Source organism: Diadema antillarum, unplaced genomic scaffold (assembly GCF_040938485.1).
Source record: "Diadema antillarum isolate AM-2024a unplaced genomic scaffold, OU_Dant_1.0 seq00000166_RagTag, whole genome shotgun sequence".
In the NCBI taxonomy this organism is placed as follows: Eukaryota; Metazoa; Echinodermata; class Echinoidea; order Diadematoida; family Diadematidae; genus Diadema; species Diadema antillarum.
The window spans coordinates 250,351-273,802 of NW_027271236.1; the positions used below are offsets into that span (position 1 = coordinate 250,351).

The 23,452-nt window shown below is 39.5% G+C and overlaps 1 protein-coding gene across 1 annotated transcript in view; it reads left to right on the plus strand.

Annotated features, from left to right (window-relative positions):
- The window catches only part of LOC139728139 (mucolipin-3-like), a 45,459-nt gene that overhangs the window by 4,874 nt on the left and 17,133 nt on the right, over positions 1 to 23,452 (plus strand). The window contains exons 2-4 of the mRNA XM_071639105.1: positions 7,669 to 7,982; positions 21,462 to 21,653; positions 22,564 to 22,714. Of these exons, the coding sequence (XP_071495206.1) occupies positions 7,669 to 7,982; positions 21,462 to 21,653; positions 22,564 to 22,714 (657 nt within the window). The remainder of the gene's footprint in view (positions 1 to 7,668; positions 7,983 to 21,461; positions 21,654 to 22,563; positions 22,715 to 23,452) is intronic.

The following is a 23,452-nucleotide window of genomic DNA, read 5'->3' on the forward strand; positions in this document are numbered from 1 at the left end:
TGTGCTACTTACAAGTATGTAGGGTCTATGTATACGTTACTTCTGACCAATCCATATTGCCAGCCCAAGAGCGAGCCTTAGCCTCATTAAAAAAAAAAAAAAAAATGAAAAAAAAAATGGAGGGGCAAGCATATCACTTTGCCCATCCCCCCCCCCATAATTCCAGAGACGAGAAGATTTTCTTTTTTTTTTGACAGAAAAACAAAATGTTACCCCCAAAAAAATATTGGAGGGGCAAGCATATTTTAATTCCCCCCCCCATAATTAATAATTCCCGTAATGAGAGAAGATTTTCTTGCTTTTGAAAGAAAACAAAAATGTTGCTCCCATAAAAATATTGGAAGGCAAGCGCACCATTTGCCCCACCCCACAATATTATAATCATAATTCCCGCTATGAAAAGATTTTCTTGCTTTTCCGTTAGAATTTAAGAAATCTGTCCAATTATTTCACCCCAAAGCAGTGGCGTAACTACGGATGGGGGGGGGGGGGGGTGCGCCCCCTCCCAATCCGCTGGTAAAAAAAAGAAAAAAAAAAACTACCGAAATAGTAGTTTAAGTGTTAGTAAACTGCTTTTTGAATGAAAGGGTGATCAAGAAATAAGATATTTTTTCTTTGATTTCTTTTAACCATAATTAAATAGGTATAATGTGAAACATTGTTTAAAAAACCCTAACCCGACAAAAGATTGTGATTTAGCGTGATTCCTGGTTGGCATTCTGCATATTATAAGCAGTGTACTCAGTACATCCGAACGAAGAGTCGCTACAATGTTGCGCAATGTGATGTAGAATGTACACCTTTGTACCTCACGCTTCGTTACATCAAAGCTAGATCATCGATTTTGCAGTGTTGCTTTACATACTAAATGTCTTGCATTGCCAATAAAAAGACTTGACCTGGGCTAATTCCTAACTTTTCCATGTATATAATACACACACACACAAACAAACACGAACAATTAGTTTAGGGAATGCTCGAAAGTGCAGATTTTGGACATCCTTTCCACGACGCCACCTCGCTGGTCATAGCTCCCCCAGTCATGAACATAAACCCACACCCTTGACTACAGTGGCGGATCCGGGGGGAGGGGCGCACCGGGCATTCCCCCCCCCCCCTTTAATTTCCAAAGCGAAAAAAAAATATATATATAGCTACAAACGGCAGTTTGGGGACTGTAAAATGTCAAAGTTTTCAAGCTCGCTCGCTCCGTTCGCTCGCATTTAATGTTTATGCCATTCTTCTGATGTTGCTGCCAGTAATTGCCTGCAGTTGCGCCCGGTGCGCCCCCCCCCCTTAATTTCCAAAGCGAAAAAATATGGCTAAGAACGGCAGTTTTTGGACTGTAAAATGCAAAATTTTCAAGCTCGCTCTCTTCGCTCGCTCGCATTTAATCGTTATGTAATTTACCTGATGTTGCTGCCAGTAATTGCTAGCAGTTCCGCCCGGTGCCCCTCCCCCTTAATTTCCAAGACGAAAAAATATGGCTAAGAACGGCAGTTTTTGGACTGTAAAATGTAAAATTTTCAAGCTCGTTCCCCTCGCTCGAATGTAATCATTATGCTCTCCTGATATTGCTGCCATTATTTGCCAGCAGTTGCGCCCGATGCGCCCCCTTAAATTCTAAAGCGAAGAAATATAGCTACAAACGGCAGTTTGTTTGTTTTTTACTGTAAAATGTCAAAATTTTCAAGCTCGCTCGCTCGCTCGCATTTAATTGTTACGCAACTCTCCTGATGTTGCTGCCAGTAATTGAGAGCAGTTAGGCCCGGTGCGCCCCCCCCCCTCCTTTATTTCCAAAGCGAAAAAATATGGCTACAAATGGCAGTTTGGGGACTGTAAAATGTCAAAATTTCCAAGCTCGCTCTCTTTGCTCGCTCGCATTTAATCATTATGCCATTCTCCTGATGTTGCTGCCAGTAAAAATTGCCAGCTTTTGCGAACGGTGCGCCCCCCCCCCCCTTAATTTCCAAAGCAAAAAAAAAAATATGGCTACAAACGGCATTTTTTGGACTGTAAAATGTCAAAATTTTCAAGCTTGCATTTAATTGTTATGCAATTCTCCTGATGTTGCTGCCAGTAATTACCGGCACTTGCGCCCGTTGCGCCCCCACCCCTCCTTTATTTCCAAAGCGAAAAAATATGGCTCCAAATGGCAGTTTTGGGACTGTAAAATGTCAAAATTTTCAAGCTCGCTCTCTTCGCCCGCTCGCATTTAATTGTTATGCCATTCACCTGATGTTGCTGCCAGTAATTGCCAGCAGTTGCGCCCGGTGCGCCCCCCCCCCTTAATTTCCAAAGCAAAAAAATATGGCTACAAACGGCAGTTTTTGGACTGTAAAATGACAAAATTTTCAAGCTCGCTCGCTCGCTCGCTCGCATTTAATTATTATGCAATTTTCCTGATGTTGCTGCCAGTAATTACCGGCAGTTACGCCCGTTGCGCCCCCACCCCTCCTTTATTTCCAAAGCGAAAAAATATGGCTCCAAATGGCAGTTTTGGGACTGTAAAATGTCAAAATTTTCAAGCTCGCTCTCTTCGCCCGCTCGCATTTAATTGTTATGCCATTCACCTGATGTTGCTGCCAGTAACTGCCAGCAGTTGCGCCCGGTGCGCCCCCCCCCTTAATTTCCAAAGCAAAAAAAAAATATGGCTATACAAACGGCAGTTTTTGGACTGTAAAATGTCAAAATTTTCAAGCTCGCATTTAATTGTTATGCAATTCTCCTGATGTTGCTGCCAGTAATTACCGGCAGTTGCGCCCGTTGCGCCCCCACCCCTCCTTTATTTCCAAAGCGAAAAAATATGGCTCCAAATGGCAGTTTTTGGACTGTAAAATGTCAAAATTTTCAAGCTCGCTCGCTCGCTCGCATTTAGTTGTTACGCAATTCTCCTGATGTTGGTGCCAGTATTTGCCAGCAGTTAGGCCCGATGCGCCCCCCCCTCCTTTATTTCCAAAGCGAAAAAATATGGCTACAAATGGCAGTTTTGGGACTGTAAAATGTCAAAATTTTCAAGCTCGCTTTCTTCGATCGCTCGCATTTGATTGTTATGCCATTCACCTGATGTTGCTGCCAGTAAAAATTGCCAGCAGTTGCGAACGGTGCGCCCCCCCCTTAATTTCCAAAGCAAAAAAAAAAAAAAATATGGCTACAAACGGCAGTTTTTGGACTGTAAAATGTCAAAATTTTCAAGCTTGCATTTAATTGTTATGCAATTCTCCTGATGTTGCTGCCAGTAATTACCGGCAGTTGCGCCCGTTGCGCCCCCACCCCACCTTTATTTCCAAAGCGAAAAAATATGGCTCCAAATGGCAGTTTTGGGACTGTAAAAGGTCAAAATTTTAAAGCTCGCTCTCTTTGCCCGCTCGCATTTAATTGTTATGCCATTCACCTGATGTTGCTGCCAGTAATTGCCAGCAGTTGCGCCCGGTGCGCCCCCCCCCCTTAATTTCCAAAGCAAAAAAATATGGCTACAAACGGCAGTTTTTGGACTGTAAAATGACAAAATTTCAAAGCTCGCTCGCTCGCTCGCTCGCATTTAATTATTATGCAATTTTCCTGATGTTGCTGCCAGTAATTACCGGCAGTTACGCCCGTTGCGCCCCCCACCCCCCCCCCTTAATTTCCAAAGCAAAAAAAAAATATGGCTATACAAACGGCAGTTTTTGGACTGTAAAATGTCAAAATTTTCAAGCTCGCATTTAATTGTTATGCAATTCTCCTGATGTTGCTGCCAGTAATTACCGGCAGTTGCGCCCGTTGCGCCCCCCACCCCTCCTTTATTTCCAAAGCGAAAAAATATGGCTCCAAATGGCAGTTTTTGGACTGTAAAATGTCAAAATTTTCAAGCTCGCTCGCTCGCTCGCATTTAGTTGTTACGCAGTTCTCCTGATGTTGGTGCCAGTATTTGCCAGCAGTTAGGCCCGATGCGCCCCCCCCTCCTTTATTTCCAAAGCGAAAAAATATGGCTACAAATGGCAGTTTTGGGACTGTAAAATGTCAAAATTTTCAAGCTCGCTTTCTTCGATCGCTCCCATTTGATTGTTATGCCATTCACCTGATGTTGCTGCCAGTAAAAATTGCCAGCAGTTGCGAACGGTGCGCCCCCCCTTAATTTCCAAAGCAAAAAAAAAAAAAAAAATATGGCTTACAAACGGCAGTTTTTGGACTGTAAAATGTCAAAATTTTCAAGCTTGCATTTAATTGTTATGCAATTCTCCTGATGTTGCTGCCAGTAATTACCGGCAGTTGCGCCCGTTGCGCCCCCACCCCACCTTTATTTCCAAAGCGAAAAAATATGGCTCCAAATGGCAGTTTTGGGACTGTAAAATGTCAAAATTTTAAAGCTCGCTCTCTTTGCCCACTCGCATTTAATTGTTATGCCATTCACCTGATGTTGCTGCCAGTAATTGCCAGCAGTTGCGCCCGGTGCGCCCCCCCCCCCTTAATTTCCAAAGCAAAAAAATATGGCTACAAACGGCAGTTTTTGGACTGTAAAATGACAAAATTTTAAAGCTCGCTCGCTCTCGCTCGCTCGCTCGCTCGCATTTAATTATTATGCAATTTTCCTGATGTTGCTGCCAGTAATTACCGGCAGTTACGCCCGTTGCGCCCCCACCCCCCCCCCTTAATTTCCAAAGCAAAAAAAAAATATGGCTATACAAACGGCAGTTTTTGGACTGTAAAATGTCAAAATTTTCAAGCTCGCATTTAATTGTTATGCAATTCTCCTGATGTTGCTGCCAGTAATTACCGGCAGTTGCGCCCGTTGCGCCCCCCCCTTCTTTATTTCCAAAGCGAAAAAATATGGCTCCAAATGGCAGTTTTTGGACTGTAAAATGTCAAAATTTTCAAGCTCGCTCGCTCGCTCGCATTTAGTTGTTACGCAATTCTCCTGATGTTGGTGCCAGTATTTGCCAGCAGTTAGGCCCGGTGCGCCCCCCCCCCCCTCCTTTATTTCCAAAGCGAAAAAATATGGCTACAAATGGCAGTTTTGGGACTGTAAAATGTCAAAATTTTCAAGCTCGCTTTCTTCGCTCGCTCGCATTTGATTGTTATGCCATTCACCTGATGTTGCTGCCAGTAAAAATTGCCAGCAGTTGCGAACGGTGCGCCCCCCCCCCCCTTAATTTCCAAAGCAAAAAAAAAAAAAAAAAAATATGGCTACAAACGGCAGTTTTTGGACTGTAAAATGTCAAAATTTTCAAGCTTGCATTTAATTGTTATGCAATTCTCCTGATGTTGCTGCCAGTAATTACCGGCAGTTGCGCCCGTTGCGCCCCCACCCCTCCTTTATTTCAAAAGCGAAAAAATATGGCTCCAAATGGCAGTTTTGGGACTGTAAAATGTCAAAATTTTCAAGCTCGCTCTCTTCGCCCGCTCGCATTTAATTGTTATGCCATTCACCTGATGTTGCTGCCAGTAATTGCCAGCAGTTGCGCCCGGTGCGCCCCCCCCCCCTTAATTTCCAAAGCAAAAAAATATGGCTACAAACGGCAGTTTTTGGACTGTAAAATGACAAAATTTTCAAGCTCGCTCGCTCGCTCGCTCGCATTTAATTATTATGCAATTTTCCTGATGTTGCTGCCAGTAATTACCGGCAGTTACGCCCGTTGCGCCCCCACCCCCCCCCCTTAATTTCCAAAGCCAAAAAAAATATGGCTATACAAACGGCAGTTTTGGGACTGTAAAATGTCAAAATTTTCAAGCTCGCATTTAATTGTTATGCAATTCTCCTGATGTTGCTGCCAGTAATTACCGGCAGTTGCGCCCGTTGCGCCCCCCACCCCTCCTTTATTTCCAAAGCGAAAAAATATGGCTCCAAATGGCAGTTTTTGGACTGTAAAATGTCAAAATTTCCAAGCTCGCTCTCTTTGCTCGCTCGCATTTAATCATTATGCCATTCTCCTGATGTTGCTGCCAGTAATTGCCAGCAGTTGCGCCCGGTACGCCCCCCCCCCCCTTAATTTACAAAGCACAAAAATATGGCTACAAACGGCAGTTTTTGGACTGTAAAATGTCAAAATTTTCAAGCTCACTCGCTCCGCTCGCTCGCATGTAGTCGTTATGCCATTCTCCTCAGTGATATCGTTACCAGTAATTTGTCGTTTCACACCGTCATTCCATAATCCATTTATAGGGGGTACAACCCCCTCCGGCACTTCCACACCCTCCCCCACCCTTGCTCGCTCCCTCGCATACTAACCCCCCCCCCCCCGCCCCCCCCCCCCCCCCCCCCCCCCCAAGATGAAATCCTAGCTACGCCGGTGCCCTTTCCCCGCTTGGTTTCCCTAAAAAAAAAAAAACACACAGTAAAAGTCTAGGGATTGAGAGCTTCCTATATTCCAAATGTCTGTCCAAAAAATCTCGTAAACATATTAGTGTCAAAACGCACCCCCCTTGAAAAAATGCTGGTAACGCCCCTGTAAGTGCCACAACATCAGTAAGATAACCCTAAAGTAAAGGTTTAAATTTTATGCAACTTGTAATAAGGCATGATATCTTTCACGTCATAAAAGCAAGAGTTGGAAATCTGTGTAGAAACTGGGGTATGATGTGTTATCTGAGCAAGTTGAAAGAAGTCTGCTTGATCCATGTTGTCTTTAAAATTGCTCAGCCACTATCAGCTTTGGGACACCATTTGTGACCCGCTACAACAAAAGGATCCTAAAGTCGCTGACGGGTGAGCCGACAAAATCAAGTTTGAAGTCAGATCATCAAAATCCGTCAAAAAGTTCGGATTTCTGTTTTTGACATAATTTTGTAGTCCAATGTATTTTCTATCATCTGCTGAAATTTCGAAGCTAAGTGATCAAAGGAAAGGCAAGAAAATAGCGTTTTCTGGGCCATGATTTTCCGACTTTCAATGGAACAGAAACATGTACGAAGATTTGGATTTAGCGCCGCAGCTAGACTCTGCCCCTAGCAACGAGAGAGTGATCTCATTAGTCAGTGCGTGGCATTCTGGTTACTGATTGGTCGTGCATAGACCGCTGGCGCTAAGCTTGAATGAACATCGCGGAGGTTGCTAAGAGCGTACCTTCTATTGTCAAAGGTGAAAACTGCCTTGCTTCCCCTTGATCATGATACCTTCGGAAGGAAAACTTCCTTCGGAAGGAAAAGGCGGTTTTCTCGAAATGCTGATTTCCCAATAAAATGCGCTAATAAAATCATTGATATCTCTGCAACGGAGTCCGAGTACTTTTATGAGTCATGTTATATATGACATTAAAGTAGAAGAGTAAGGGAATAAGGGCATGTAATATTCAGAAAATTGTCCTCCCTGACTTTCGGATCCTTTTGTTGCAGCGGGTCACATTTTTATATATTTTCATGAACAGTGCTATGACTTTGCTTAAAAATTTTCAGTACTTCAGTCATCATTAGTCAACAAAGTTAAGATGATCATGAATCTGTCAAATATTCCAAAAAGACAAAATTTTTTTAGTAACAATCTGTGTATCAATGCATATTGAGTACAGATGTTGTAATCTAATCCTTGATATAATGTTGATTTCTTGAACTTGGAAAACTGTTCTTATGTTTCTTTGAATGCATTACTAGTTGTAGTATTCTAGTAAAGATTTATGCTTTGTGTACTGATGTGAATTATCCAGACCTAGTTTGTTAATTGTTCCTTGCTTTGATGGCTTCATCTAACTTTAGATCCAGACATGAACACGTTAGCAGCGCAAACAGTAGCGTGCACAGGGGGTAGCAGCTACTCCATCAACGCTCAGACCCATTGCGAGTGTGACCACAATAACAGGGGAAATGACCATCACCACCAAAATCACAACCACTGCTCGCAGGAGGAGGACGTCTTCAGGACCTCCCCTGCCAACATCCGGGCAGTCAATGAAATGCGGTGGGAGCTTCGCTACTTCTTCATGAATCCCTACCTCAAGTACAAGAAGCGAGGGCGCAAACCGTACAAACTCGGCTTGCAGGTTTTGAAGATCGTCCTTGTCACACTACAGGTAAGTCCATTCTTCTTAGCCTAGACTTCTTCCTTCAACCTGTAGGTCTTAGAGATGAGGAGACTATATAGCTGGTAATGTAACATCTTCAGAAATATATATTGGATGACAATGAATGGGATACCGGGAATGTTGCACATGATATTGCTTATATTGCATGAATCAAAGATAAAAGCGATGTTTGCTCTGACAAGTGCAATATTCTCTGGTATTTCATGAAATAAAGCCATTATCATTATTATCTGTTTCATCATTATCCAGCATAGGCAAAAACTATAAAAAGTAGGTCGTAATTACTCGAATATGAAGTAGATTTTGCATTAAAAATGTAGTGACCTTGCACTTGTGGCAAAAGTTTGCATGCTTGTTGCAAAATTTTGCACACTTTGTAGCAGATGTTCATATTGTCAGCAAACGTTTGCGCACTCAGCAAGTGTTCAAGCAAACTGATAAAATATGGTGTATTATTGCACAGTCCTTTTACTACATGAATACATTGGCCTATTGAATATCTGAAATATTGAAACACAGACAAATAAGCCAAGCTACTGACACAAAACCAAAGACAAAGCACAACTAACCAAAACAGCTTAAGCATTCAGTCTTTGAAGTAGATGATTATGTAAAGAAGTAAATGGTACAATTTGCAAGAGGTTTGTCTCGAACATCTGCAGGTGTAAGTATGTTCAATATTTCACATTTTCAGAGAGATGAGACTGTTTCTCCCTTGTACATGTCATGTAATTACCGTTGTATTTTTGCTCTCTACTTTTGAAGGAGTATGTGTTCTGCTGGTCAGCATTTATGATATTCCTGATGTAAATCAGTTTCCGTGTTCATATCACATCTTAATTCCCCCTTTCCAATGCCTGTCCCCAAAACAAAGAAAACAAGAACAACAACAATGTTCAACAAAAACATCCAAAACGTGATTTGATATACTGTGATAACACAATTACATGAATGCAAGATGTAAAAGATATGGATCTACAGCAAGTCGGAATGATCTTTCAGTCACTGACAAAACAAGTTGGTGAGAGTGGACATACTGCTAATTCAGATGGGGGATGTGAAATGAATGTTATGACTTCATAATGTGAACAAAGGAAAGGTGCAAAATCTTTGAAAATCTGGCAAAATATGCGTGAAGGCATACTTTAAGCAAAACTGACCGGTGTTCAGAAGGGCTGTATCTATTTTCCTGTCCATCTAAAATTTACCCATCTCTGTACCTTCCATACTTTTTTGTTTTGTTTTTTGTTCTTGTTCTTCTTGTTCTTCTTCTTGTTCTTCTTCTTGTTCTTCTTCTTGTTCTTCTTCTTGTTCTTCTTGTTCTTGTTCTTCTTGTTCTTCTTCCTCTTCTTCTTCTTCTTCTTCTTCTCCATCTTCTTCTTCTTCTTCTTCTTCCCTTCTTCTTCTTCTTCTTCTTCTTCTTCTTCAAGCCTTTCAATATCATGCATTTTTCGACCCCTCCTTATTCTGGATCACAAATTCCAATGTTTGAAGAAGATGAAAGACTAGGGTCATCAAGGAAAAGCCCTGTATTTTATACTTCATTCACAGAGCTGGACATTTGTAAAGATGATACAAAATATTACTACAGCATGAGCCCAAACCCATGAGGGGTCACACAACTTACACTGCTATCCCACAATACCAGTCATGCCTTGATATCCACTTGTTGAACAAACATATAGCAACTAGTAAACACAGCTTTGACAGTTATTCTTCTTTAGTACAAGCATGTGTCTGATACCACTGAAGAGCCAACAATTCCAGAGTTTACCCATCTCATCTAACCTGACTTTGACCTTGATAAGGTATGTTGTTTAGAGCGTTGTAGATCTGTTTATCAGAATCAGATCATAGATCACTATAAAGTAGAGCTAGTGAAGTAGCATGTGAGCTGATCTTCAGTTTGCTCTGTGCAAAGAAAATAAAATCCATAAAATCTATTGGGAGCATTATTGATGATAGAATACACTTTTGCGTGTAGTCGTTGTGTAGAATATGTTATGTTTGTATTGGGATGCACAGATGAAATTGGATATTTACTTGAAATGGGAACGTTTAGATTTCCCATTCCACTGTATAAAAGAGAAAAATCAGGAGTGAGCTCGCTTGTGACATCACAGAATTTTGCCACCTTGTGTTTGATTAATCACAACTACCAAAATAAAATCATTATAACTTTTTTCAGATTTCATTGGAATTCACTCAAAACTTTGTCTGTCCTGTACCTCTCAGTTTTCTCCTGCTACACACACAACTAATTTTCAGGGTGGAATTCATCGTCATCATCATTACGGATACACAGCAACAGAACGAATGTTCCATGACGCTGTGGTCGGGTGCAGAAATGCAACTTACAACTTATTTAAAGCGACTTTGAATTTATCTGAGGATGGTATTGATGTAATAGCAAAGGGAAGATCATTCCAGTCATGCATGGTTCTGGGCAGAAAAGAGTACAAATTCCCCTGCAATGCTATAGGTATGACATGTCAGTCAACTATTACTGATGAAAAAGAAAGTACAGTTACTGTCCAGGGGAATATATTCTATCATGGAGTGAACACTAATTTTCATTTGTAGGGAAATCTATGCATGCTACAATCTGACATGTGATGCATTGGCATTTTGACAACCAGCAATGGAAATCCTCAAGGCTAATTTTAGCCAATGAACCATATAGATATAAACAATGTCTTCCTTGCTTTGAATGCAAGTTCTTACAATAAATTTTCTTTGTCATATTATATGACATACAACTGTATCTACTCTTTTGAGTTTGTGAATTTTATTAAGGATATAACCTGAATTGTACTTTCTTATTTTTTCTTTTAATTATCTACAACTCAGGACAAAAGCTGAATTTTAATTATTTTTTTTCTCTAAATTAGCCACAAAAGGGCAATAGAGATACAACCTCGACATACAGGACTAAGGCCTCCACTTCCTCAATCATTATGCCACAAGTACCAAGTGGCTCTCGATTTGATGAAGCTCATTGATCTTTTAATACCACTGACAGTGAATTGATAATCAAAGCCCAATGCCCACTGTGCTACCTGAACCTCCGAGCTGGTGCGAGCTTTATGAGGTGGCAAGTATCTCATGGCCTATTTTGTTACGAAATCAGTCATTTTATTGAAGAAAAGGTAATTTTATCGACGAAAATTCAAATGACTGATTTTGTAACAAAATAGGCCATGCAACACTTGGCTCTCCATACAAATTGTCCATGGCTTTTGGACCATGGTACCAATACCACCTTCGTGAATTCAGGCCAATGGATTACTAACTGTAATTCAGAGCAGACTTGACACAAAAATAAAATTGATATTATGACATGTAATGAACATCAACGAAACATGTAGCGAACATCAAACAATGACTTTGACTCATGTCAAAACAGCAAATTATAAAGGTGCCATTAAAACTCATTCAATAAACTTGCCATTAAGGAGAAAATCTAGACCCTCTAACAGGAAAATATGTTATAAATGCCAGACATGATGTCGTCACTATGTCTGTCGGTTTTTTCATCTTGAGATGTACCAGTATGTTTACCTTATTGATATTAAGTAAATAATTGGGTTCTCAAGCTTCCTCGAGCAGCATTTTAGCCCAATATAAATGTACAGATTACAAAAAAATAGATCCGATCTGATCTGGTTAAAAAAAACACCTACACAGGGTGGTTTCAGAGTCTCCTGTAGGTAGCAGCCTTAAAGAGCCTCAGCTGAAGCATGTACACCTGTGTAATTTAAATACAGATTTTAAGAAGTGGGTTTTTAGTCTTCCTAGAAGTCAATCGCTGAAATTCATCACCCTGCCAGTAATGTAAACAAAGCAAATATCATGACTTATTCCCGAAAATAAACACTGCACATCTTGCACATTTTCGAATTTATTGCATAAATTTGCAGTTACAAAAGCGTAAATAAGGCATGGTATTCAAAAGTGCGTGCCATTTATCAGAGAATTCGCTTTTGTGATACCATGAAAATTGAACCTGTCAGGGCTTGCCTTTGGCAGGCCTCCTGAGCAGTACAAACAGGCAAGAAATCATTTTCTTGAAAAGACTTTCGAAATGGTTCGAGGAGGCTCTGAATTTTGACCGGAGTTTGAATGGGGTAAAACACGACTGTGTATGGATTGATGCATATGTTTATACTGCCTTCTGTGTAGTCTTAAGTTTTACCATAATTCTCATAGAAATGCATATATGACCAGCGTGCACTCTCATCAAGCAGTTTGCATACTGAATTCTACATTTTTACACAACAAACATAATGAATTTGTTCTGCTGTGACGCTTCATGAACAATTGACTCCAAGGCCTTAAATGCCTGTTTGCATTCATCAAAATATCTATGTGAGAAATATGCCTTTGTGTCTACACTCAGAGAATTTGGATTGGCAATACAGTGGATACTGTGGATTGTGGTGACATATATATTGACATGCTACCATTGACCTGCTGACGACACAGTGAGAAGTGTGTCTGCCCTGTGAGATACAACGTATCACATGACTCGCAGACGGGGGAGGCTACGATTGTGGGAACACAGGAAACGTTTATTCCATTGTCTTATCATATGATTGTATGTGCTGTGCTGTGTTTGTCTTGTTTTGTTTTGTTTTTACTGCTAATATGTTATATAAATCCAGAGGGATTACACTGATGAGTCATAGACAACTCTATAAAGATGTTGTAATTGTTGTTGTTGTGTTGATATTGAATTCTCCTGAATCCTAGACTTGACAACTGAGAATTCTTGACTTGACTACAGTACTCAAAATTCTGTCATAAATATATATATATTTCTGTATTTACTCATTTATTTATTTTCATTTTATTGATTTTTGTTATGGAGGAGAGTAAAAGATTATGGTACGCTGTAACTCAACATGTCACATGCTTCATCACTGAAAACTAACAGATCACTAACAAACTAGTTCTTTCTTATACTGTAAGAGTAACAACAAAACTTTATTCCTCCCCTCGAGTGTCATAGTCCCAAGGGTCTTGAATCTTCCTCTGCCTCACGTGGGCTGAACATGTTACACAAATGAATACTTATATTCATAACAATTTATTTATTGTTATTATCATTATTTTAATGGTATGTGTGCATATTATATGTTCAGCAAATGAGAGTCTCCGGTTTGGAAGGGGATCCTGGCAGGAGAATCTCTTGTTTGAGAGATCTATTTAGAGGGGTGTGAGTCTCTGACTAGGGAATTGTGAGCATATTAGTGTCATTCATACTCCTACCATTAATAAAGTAACATCTAAATATTGGAACTATTGGCAATAGATGGCACCCTGTCAAAAGAAAAATATTATTAGATGAAAATAAAAAACGTGATCATAAGTTTAAATCGGGCATTCAGCATTATTTTTAGAGGGAGATACGGTAACACAAAGAAATTGGTGACTAACACTGACAGTATGGATATATGATTAATGAAATGTTTAATGGTTGGAGGAAAGGTGACTGAATTGGAAAATCTGTTTTGGAGCTTTATGTAGGTGAGAATGATATAAAAATATACAGATGGTGCAGAATGTTTTCACTTTGCATAATTAAAAAACAAACACCATACAATTTCATGACTTTCTGTGTAAGAGTAACCCCCAAGTACACAAGCATTTTTTTGATATACGATGTGAAATAGCTTGCAGAAGTCAAATTGTTAGACTTACTAATTCTAAATTTTTACTGTGTAGCTTGGGAGCAGGTGCAGAGTAACCCCCAAGCATACAAGCATTTTTTTAAATACGATGTTCAATAGCTTGCAGAAGTCAAATGGTTAGACTTACTAATTCTAAATTTTTACTTTGTAGCTTGGGAGCAGGTGTTATTTCTGTTGTACCTTCTTCTTTTCTTCTTTTTTTTTTGACTTCAAACAATATATTATTACACAAGGAAATCTGTCGGGTCAGGAACAGATAAAACATCAACTTCCTTCCAAGTGACACTAATATCAACATGTACAGTGTATAATGTGTATAATATTATGTAGCCTGACACTTCAGCTGGTGTCTGACCCATGCCAGCACACTGAAGAGGAAATTGTGCACTTATTGTATGTGTAGGACCAGACGTAGGAAACCGAGACTTAACTGGCTTTCCCAGAGAGACTTTTTTTGTTATTTTGTTCCCTATTTAGAAGCTGACTGTACGAGTGGAGTAAAATTAACTTATTATATCAAAGCAATCTGAATGGTAGATGGTTGAAACAAAAAAAAAAAACACACCAAAAACAACAAACATAGAAAAACACAGACCAACAATATTAGATTTTTCAAAGTGTCACGTGTGCGTGTAGAATAGAAATTTATCGTATTTCAATGTGTCATATGTTTTTACAAAATGTGTTGCTTTTGATATCATTTGAAATTAGCATTGTGATGTCATCACCTCACAAGTTTCCCATTGACCTGCACGCACAAATCTTCACTATTAGAATTTCCAGTGAATAATTGAAAGGTACATATAATAGTGAGGATACCATCCCTCACATGAAATTATTGTTGCATTGTAATAGATGTACCGTGATGATTCTTTGTGGAGGGTCTAGATGTTGTGCTTGCTTAATTATCAATGAAAACCTGTTTGCGGGAGGTCAAGGGGTTGGACGTATTGCTTGATTATCAATGAAAACCACAACTTGATGATAGCTTATGAGATATGAAAGTGTCTACAATAGCAGTCTTTCACAGATGTGCTGTCAGACAACAAAACAGGGTGTTCCCCAAAAGACAGAAAGCTTACCTGAGTCTTGCACAATCTGATAAATTATGCAAAGTGGACTCCAGGTACTGAAGTGTTCAGTAATATGCTGGCTTCCCACTGTCATGAGATTTCTTGTGAATGCCAGGATTGGCCACTCAAAGCTGAACATGAAAGCTTTGTTTAATACTACATTGTATCTTCTCTGTTGATGGAGATCGTGAGTGACAGTGTTGAAACCTGTATTTCTTGTCGAACTCATTTCTCATGAGGAACTAGGTAGTCGCACTCACACAGACAAAATATTGCAACAATGATCACGATCCAAATACTTTTTGCACATGTTCAGATTGAGAGACTACAACGGTGCCGATCAGGATAAATCATGCTGCCTGGTTTGAATGATGGAATAGAAACGCCCCCTTTTTTCTCCAGTGTTCACACACTTGTCGTATTGGGAATCATTGTGCTGCAGTCAAACCTGCCTTTAAATAGCAACCACTTAAGCGTCTTTAGTGACCCCATGCACCTGCCTTATACGGCCACAAAAACAATTCCCTGTGAAAGATATAAGCCACGTTAAACACCTTGGTGGCCACCTGTCTATAATGACCACTTTTCTCATCTCCCTTGAGTGGCCGCTATCAACAGTTTTGACTGTATTATCTCGAATTATTACATGATAATTCCAAAATAATCGAAAAATATCTTGGGATTTGGATTGCGGTCATGGTGATTGCATTATTTTGCGGGATTTTTATGTTTACACCCAGCAGTTTTTCTCAAGATTTGGATTGCTATGCATCTCGAGGGATTTTGTTTCCTAATTCACACCAGTGTGAATCCCACTAATGATTTCCTCCTTTCGTTTTTCAGTTAAAGGTATATTATATCACTGTTTTCTCTCTCTCCGCCGTTTTAGTGGGGTGGTCTCCTCTGACACTTCTGCCTCCACTGTTGTCGGCTCTGACTGGACTGAATTAGAATCAGGGACCCCCGGGTTATGCAACCTTGCCCTTTCATTTTATGCCTGTCTAACCCTTGTCATCACTCAAAGGCTCCAAAAATTGCTAGCTCAAGCAAGTTGACAGGAAAGATACGCTCCCTTTAATTGTCAAACTAAATGCTCAAAATTTTGTCCTATAGATACATGTATACGTATTGGTTCGAGGTGTCCCGTCCATCACAAGATCATTTCAAACATTTGTGCCAAAGTATGACTTCTACTCTACTTACTTGAAAGAATACTCGTATCAACTTCTGTAAATGTTCACGTGAGCCATTCAAGTCAGGTTGTGCGCAATAGTACCGGACAAAGGGTCACAGATGTTGACATTCTGAGATCACATTGTATCTAAACAACGGTTGGCATTTATCTTGACCAGGGTTGATCCTGATCACCATGATCTAGAAGCATGAGCAGATGCCATCTGTCATGCTTTGTAAGGTTCTATCTGAAACTATCTGATACAGTAATCATGTTTTAAACAGCTTATAAATGGTGTTTTAAACATCTTATAGTGTTAATTAATCAAAGAAAAGAAATTTTTTATATCAAAAACTTTCCTGCAATCATCACATTTGAAACTATACTGACATTAAACTCTGATTTAAAGCTCACCGAAATGTACACAACAACGTGACTTCAATTGTGGCATAAATTTTGATGGTAGGAATGGTTGTGTGGCATAAAATGGAACAGGTGAATTTTTTATAGTACATTTTTCACTAATTACTGTGTGTACACTGTGGGGATGAAATACCAGGAAATGTGGATATTTGCTGTACTTTTGCAATCGACAATTATATTTGCTGTGTACATGTGTCAGCATGAGTACAATATACATGTATCTTATATGTGTACATGTATGTAAGCACACACTCACATACTGAGAGTGATATTATTGATCTTGAATGAGAGAGAGAGAGGGGGAGAAATATCACATTAACCCGTTGAGGACGAGTCCCAAGTATACTCGGGCAGGTGTCTGGGAAATGTGTGTTGTAGCAAAATCAGTCCGTCCTCAATGGGTTAAGATGGCAGAAAGTGAAACTGGAGCACTTCTACCTTTTTGTGATATTGCGTTGAGAGGTTTGCATTTTTTGATATAATTTCAGAAAGGGATACAGCCAAGTGTAATGGATGATTAATCAGAAGTTTCCATTAGCTGTCTTCATGTCTTTATCATTATTTCTTCCTTTTAAATGACACTTTTTAATACATGTAGTGTACTTTTAGGTATGATTGTGCCCCCAATTTGTGACAGTCATTACCCTGGTACCACATGTGGTTAATCAAAGGTTGTGGAGGAACTTTTTCACAGATACATAAAGATTTAGTGCATGTTGGGCTGGAAATTTATCTTAAATGTCTGTACAGAACGATGTACATGTATTCTTAGATTCATGTACTGTTTTTACAATTTCCAAGAAATAGAAACAATTGGCCCAAGTTTTAGGATTATGTGAATTTATGATATTATGTCATACACATCTGGATAAAAACATTTATTGGATGTTGAATTATAAGGAGTGGTGATGAATATGAAAAATGCATGGATGTGGGGTAGCTGGATGCTCTCGAAAGATGATAAACATCATTAGGAAAGATGATTACAGTCCGACCTCCCCTATCTGGCCTCCTTTTATTCAGATCTCTTTATTACTGTAAAACGAGGAATGTTCACATGCATTTTAATTTTGTGAATTTCGCGAGCGCCAAGATTCGCGAAATCAAAATGCATGCGAAAGTTCATCTACACTTTGCATTGAATGCCAGTGGCAGTTTGTGAACATTCCATACCGCAAAAAAGGCCGTCGGCTCCAATTCGCGAAAAATTCATGCCGCGAATGTATCATGTTTTACAAAACATCTGGATGCCATCTTGGCGTGATTTAAAAAGATAAATAAATCTGATGATTATGGGGAAAAGGGGGATTTCAAACTCAAACGTAATTTCTATACACATACTCGCATGAATCACATATTAACTACACACAAAGTTTGGACTGATCTTGCTCAACGAAAGAGTTTCAGTGTACACTGCCTGCAAAAGGTTACATGTACATACATAGCTAGGTACTATTACCAGGTCGGCCACTGCATGTATTAAACATTGAACCTCCCAATCATATCCAGCCAATTCTCTTATCTAGATGAGTGCCGGTCCAGACGTGTCCAGATAGGAGAGGTCGGCTTGATGTACACACAACCAAGTCTCCCTAATTCTTTCAGGAGGCTGCATTAAAAATTAAAATATAGTTTGTCAGAGACTCCAACTCTCCCGTTTTTGACGGGAGATCTCCCGCCGAAAACCCATTTTCGCAAAATCTCCCGGTCTCCCACTTGAGAGTTAATTTCTCCCGCCCTGGCTCTGTGTCTCCTGTTGGAAAGGATTTCTTACTTATTGCTACTGTATGTTGAAAAAATAAGTCTGCGATAGCACCAGAGAGCATCTAGAACCCTAGGAACTTCGCGCTTCGCACACATCAACTTGGAGTCTCCCATTTGCTGGGGGTTTCAGGTGGGAGAATCTCCAGATCAGGGGCCCGTTGCATAAAAGTTACTATTATATTAACTTTGCCATCCAGTGGTAACTACCATGGCAACAATACTCAACAGCCAATCAAAATCAAGAATTCCATGGAAGTTACCATTGGATGGCAAAGTTACCATAATAGTAAGTTTTATGCAACGGGCCCCAGAAGGTGCTTTGGGTTGGAGTCTCTGGTTTGTATCTCTCAGGTGAACACTGCCTAACCTGCCGTTGATCACGATTGTGTTGGAAAGAAAACTTTGAAGGCGGTTTTCTCGAAACGTTGATTTCCTAGACCACCCGACATGGTTTCATAAAATAATTATCTTTGCAAATGAGTACTTTTATGAGTTGTGTTATGAAATTAAAGCGGAAGAGTAAGGGAATAATGTTGTGTCATTTTCAGAAAATAGACCTCCCTCAACTTTTGGATCCTTTTGTTGTAGTGGGTCACATTTTGTATATTCAGGCAGTCTTGCAAATACAGTTTTGTAAATCATCAAAATCTCATTAATACTGATAAATTTATGCATGCTGCATCAAAAGGTGTACATGGGACCAAGAAAGGTATACTATAAGTACCCCCTTGGTGGAACCACTCTTAATCAGGTATTAGCGAAGACAGAAAGATGGATTTGCATGGATTTTAGTCTAATTCACTAAGTCCTCCATTGAAGACTAGTGATTACTGTGGGCCAGTCGTGTCCATCATTGCTTCTTAGTAGGATTTTCTCGTCTAGAGGACATTGAATAATGCCTTCCAAACTTTTAAATTCTATTTCCCTTGTCCATGAATACAAGTAAGCTTGTGATGTAACTTCAAAAAGCTTAAAGCAGTGTCATTTGGTTTAACTGGGGGGTGTTTCATAAAGCTGTTCGTAAAGTTACGAACAACTTACGAGCGACTGGTGATCAGTTCTGATGTGCTATACTTATCAGAATTTCCATAATTCAGCAAAAGAACTGATCACCAGTCACTCGTAAGTCGTTCGTAACTTTACGAACAGCTTTATGAAACACCCTCCTGGTACTTACATTGTAAATGATGTTTTAGACAGGTTGTCTTTTCTCTATTTTTCATTATATGCCTCCATCCACAAATACATTGTAGTCCATTCTTCTGTCTGTTCGTCTATCAGTAATCAGTTTTGTTGACAGTGTAACTGAAAAACCATTGGAGGTATCCTAATGAAACTTGGCATGTATATATATGAATGGGTGAAATTGTGTGTATCAACTTTTTTTAATGTTTTTATTAGAGAAAAAAAAACATAACATAGTGTACACACATTAACAAAGTATGCATTATCATTTAATAGTAATATCAAACAAGCATAATACATTGACCATGAACTTATTAAAGTAAATAGGCCTACCAAGAATATTATTTTTTGAGGCAATGTTGTCCTCTGTCTTTTGTTTCACCCAAATAAAAGGAAGCAATGAATGAAAAGAGGGTTGAACATTATGATACTTACATCAATATCCATGAAGAATTTTGTACAGGGCAGGAAAAAAAAATGGTACAAGAAGAGTGAGGTTGAGATTCGTTGATGCCAAATAGTTTTTTTTTTTAATTTGATATATGTGCTGCTTATATCTGCTGCTTATCAAAGGTCAAGGTGAAATGCGTGAAATTGTACTATTTCCCCCATATCTATGCAATACCTGAAGGTTTTCTCTTGAAATTTGTTGTATACATGTACTATCCAATAAAGATTCTCTAGAGAGAGTTTCAGGTTATGAGTTCAAAGGTCAAGTGAAAATGTTAACCCTGACTAGGCCAGGCTATTTTAATAGGGGGTGGGGCCTCCCAGGCCCCCCCTCCAGATCTCGGCCATCGACCGCGCGATCACGACGAAAATTGGCACACACATTGCCTATGATGTAATCTAAAATACCTGGAAGTAAATTTTTCAAAGAGTTATCATTTATGCTAAATTATGCTAATTTATGCATAATGATGCATGAAATCAGACTATTTGGTATAAATCACAAAATAAAGCTCAAAACAGGCATATTTTTTGTTTAAATATTCTTTTAAGTGTCCTTAGCCAGTGTAATTAAAAAAAATTGTGATATCAGAAAAATTCTTAAGTATTTTATTGTTTTTTGGAATTTCTTATGTATTTCTTTGTTTTTCGACTTTATGTTTTTCATTGTTTTTTCGATGGAATTTGTCCGCGACATCGCTCCGAACAAGAAAATATGTTATTCATTGATTATAATCAATAAAACACCAAAATAATCATGCTTTTATGAAATTTGCCTATTAGCACAGTTTGCATTGAAATTGTACACGAATTCACGTTTTTGAGCGATTTTTGGTCTGACATGCATGAACATATTTATGCGTAACTTCGGAATCGCGCGCCCGGGCGTCGCAAATTTGGTGTCAAAAGATGCGCGAGACTCGAAAGAAAAAAGTCATGAAATGTCACGGCGAAAGCTTTTTGCGATTGTGATACATCGCGCGGAACGTCGAGGGGGGGGGGCCTTGGAGGCCCCCCGGCCTAGTTAGGGTTAATATTTCACTTTTTCTCCATACGGTTGTATATCTTGGAAATGGTTTGAAGGTATTTTCATGGAACTTAGTATGTATGCATGCACTGACTAGCAGTGATTATCTAAGAAATGTGGGGGTCATGGGATCAAAGGTCAGGGGTTAAAGGTCAAGGTTAACTCCTCAAAATTTTACTTTTCCCCTCATATTGATGCAATGCCTTCTGGATTTTTTCATGAATCTTGCGAGTAGTGTATTACCTAATAGCGATTCTTTGGGAAGTTTTTTTTTTTTTTGCCAAAAAAATCAAAGGTCGAAAGGTCAGTGGTCTAGTGAAAGAGCAAAATTTCACTTCTTCCATATCTTGGAAATGGTTCAATAATGATGGCTAATAATGATTTAAATAACAACTTTGACAGTCATAGTAATAATGGTAGTGATAATAATAGTAGTAATAACAATAATAATAATAGGGGGATATGAGGTAGTGTGAATAGATGAAGAAACTTGATAGCCTGTGCCATTAACCCATTGAGGACAAGTCCCGTGTATACTCGGGCAAGTGTCAATGAGAAAAGCTTGTTGTAGCAAAATCAGCCAGTCCTCAACAGGTTAAAGTCTGTTGATGTTTTGTATCATTTTATGCAAACATGCAAACTCTCTCACTGTAATTGTGTCCCCCCTCCCTTCAACAGCTTATCCTCTTTGGGACGAGTCAGTTCTCACTGACGCAGTTCTACAAGGGTAACCACGAGGCCTTTGAGCACCTCTTCTTGAAGAACTGGGACACTGCATTTGACAGCTTGGCGTACCCACAGACTGCCAGTCTGTACGCCCTCTATCAACAGGACGAGTTCTGCGCTCACATGAATCATGTGGCCTACCAGGTCAGTTGCCATCATAGTTAAAGGGGATGGCTAGTAACTGATCAGTGGGAATCAGTGGGAATGCAGGGGATGATTGTTTCAATCCTAGTGGGATTCATTTAAGAGTATATATCTATTGTCATGTGAAAATTATTTGCTTTAGAATGGTCTCACATTCAAGTAATGTGCAGTTTAATGCCCCGTCACTGTACAGGCATGCTAACCTGGAACCATTAAAATGCGCATTACTTGAATATGAGACCATTCTGAAGCAAATAATTTTCACACAACAATAGATATATACAATGTACTCTTAAATGAATCCCACAAGAATTGGAACAATCATCCCCCAGCATTCCCACTGATTCTCACTGATCAGTTACTAGCCATCCCCTTTAAATCTGATATGAATGCTGATACAACAATACTGCCTTCCGAACTCTGTGGGTACCACAGAAATATATAAGTATTATCATGATTATGTTGTGTATTAACAATTTTCACGCTTTCATCATCCCTAGCCAGAAGAGCAATAACAAGTTATGCAAATTCATAAATCAGGAGGTCAAGTTATGAAGAAATACTGTGATCCACCAACAAGCAGAATTCACTGATATTGGCCTAGCCAAAATGAAAAGAATTTAAGATAAACTGAAGAGGTAAAGTCTCTGCTAAAGTTTCTTTTTCTTTTTCAGTATTGCAGTCTGCACTCTAATCTGTGCCTTCAAAGTGGCCTCTGTACTTGCAGTGGAGCCCAAGTTTGGGTATTTATAAATGGATCAGAGTTGAGTATCAAGGAGGATACAGATGTATGCTGAGACAAGTGATTCAAATTGTTTGCTTTCATGTTAATGGTAGCTCAGAGTTGATTTCCAGCTGTAACTTTCTTCCCTCACACTGCACACTCACAATTGCACACTGCCTCTTTCAGTTTGCCAATCTGAAGACCATGGCAATAGGAACGTATGTTTACGATCGTTTGGAGGGAGAGCAGCGAAAACTCCATGTCTGGCAGGAGAACTACAAAGCCGTGCAAGTGACAGATGATGGTCAGTTTTTCATCAACCAGACCATACACACAGGTGAGTCAAGGTGGAATTACATTGGAGGAAACCAAGAAATTGTTTTCTGATTTCTGGGAGCCATTGGTTTTTATGTTACTTTTTATTTGTGAAGATCTTTTTTTTCCCCCTTCCTTTTCATGTATAACATTTGATGCATTATGCGTTAACCTGGGGTACCGTAGTACCCCGGGATACCACATTGTGTAGCGCCACCTCACGTCCACTCGAGGACAGCTGCAGAGAAATTTATGCACTGCGTGTGCGTGTACATAGTCATTCCCATGCAACTGCATGTTACACTATGCATGCATTGTACGCTGCGTGAGCAATAGCGTGCTTCAGTGCAGTGCAATGCAGTGCAGTGGCTAGCATGTGCTAACTCCAGCACCAAAATAAATTCCACTTTGTGGCAACCCAGTGTACAACCTTAAAAAAAACACAATAATAATTCAACAAAATGGTTGATCTTTATTTGGTACCCCTGGGATTCCATTTATGTCATCATTTGCATCCTTCTGATACTGCATATAAATCCACTATGTTGAATCACATTCTTCTCTGTATGAAAGTGGAAGCTGCATTTAAGTAATTACTGTGCATGGAGTCAAATATGAAATCGCATTGATAGAATCATTTGAAACCAGTATAACAACCTTTTATTCAAGCTGACTTTTGTCTGCGGGAGTCTTGTTAATGTGAGTATTTCTTGTACACTGAAAAAATGATATCCTCTTGATTCTGGGGTGTAAATGGATG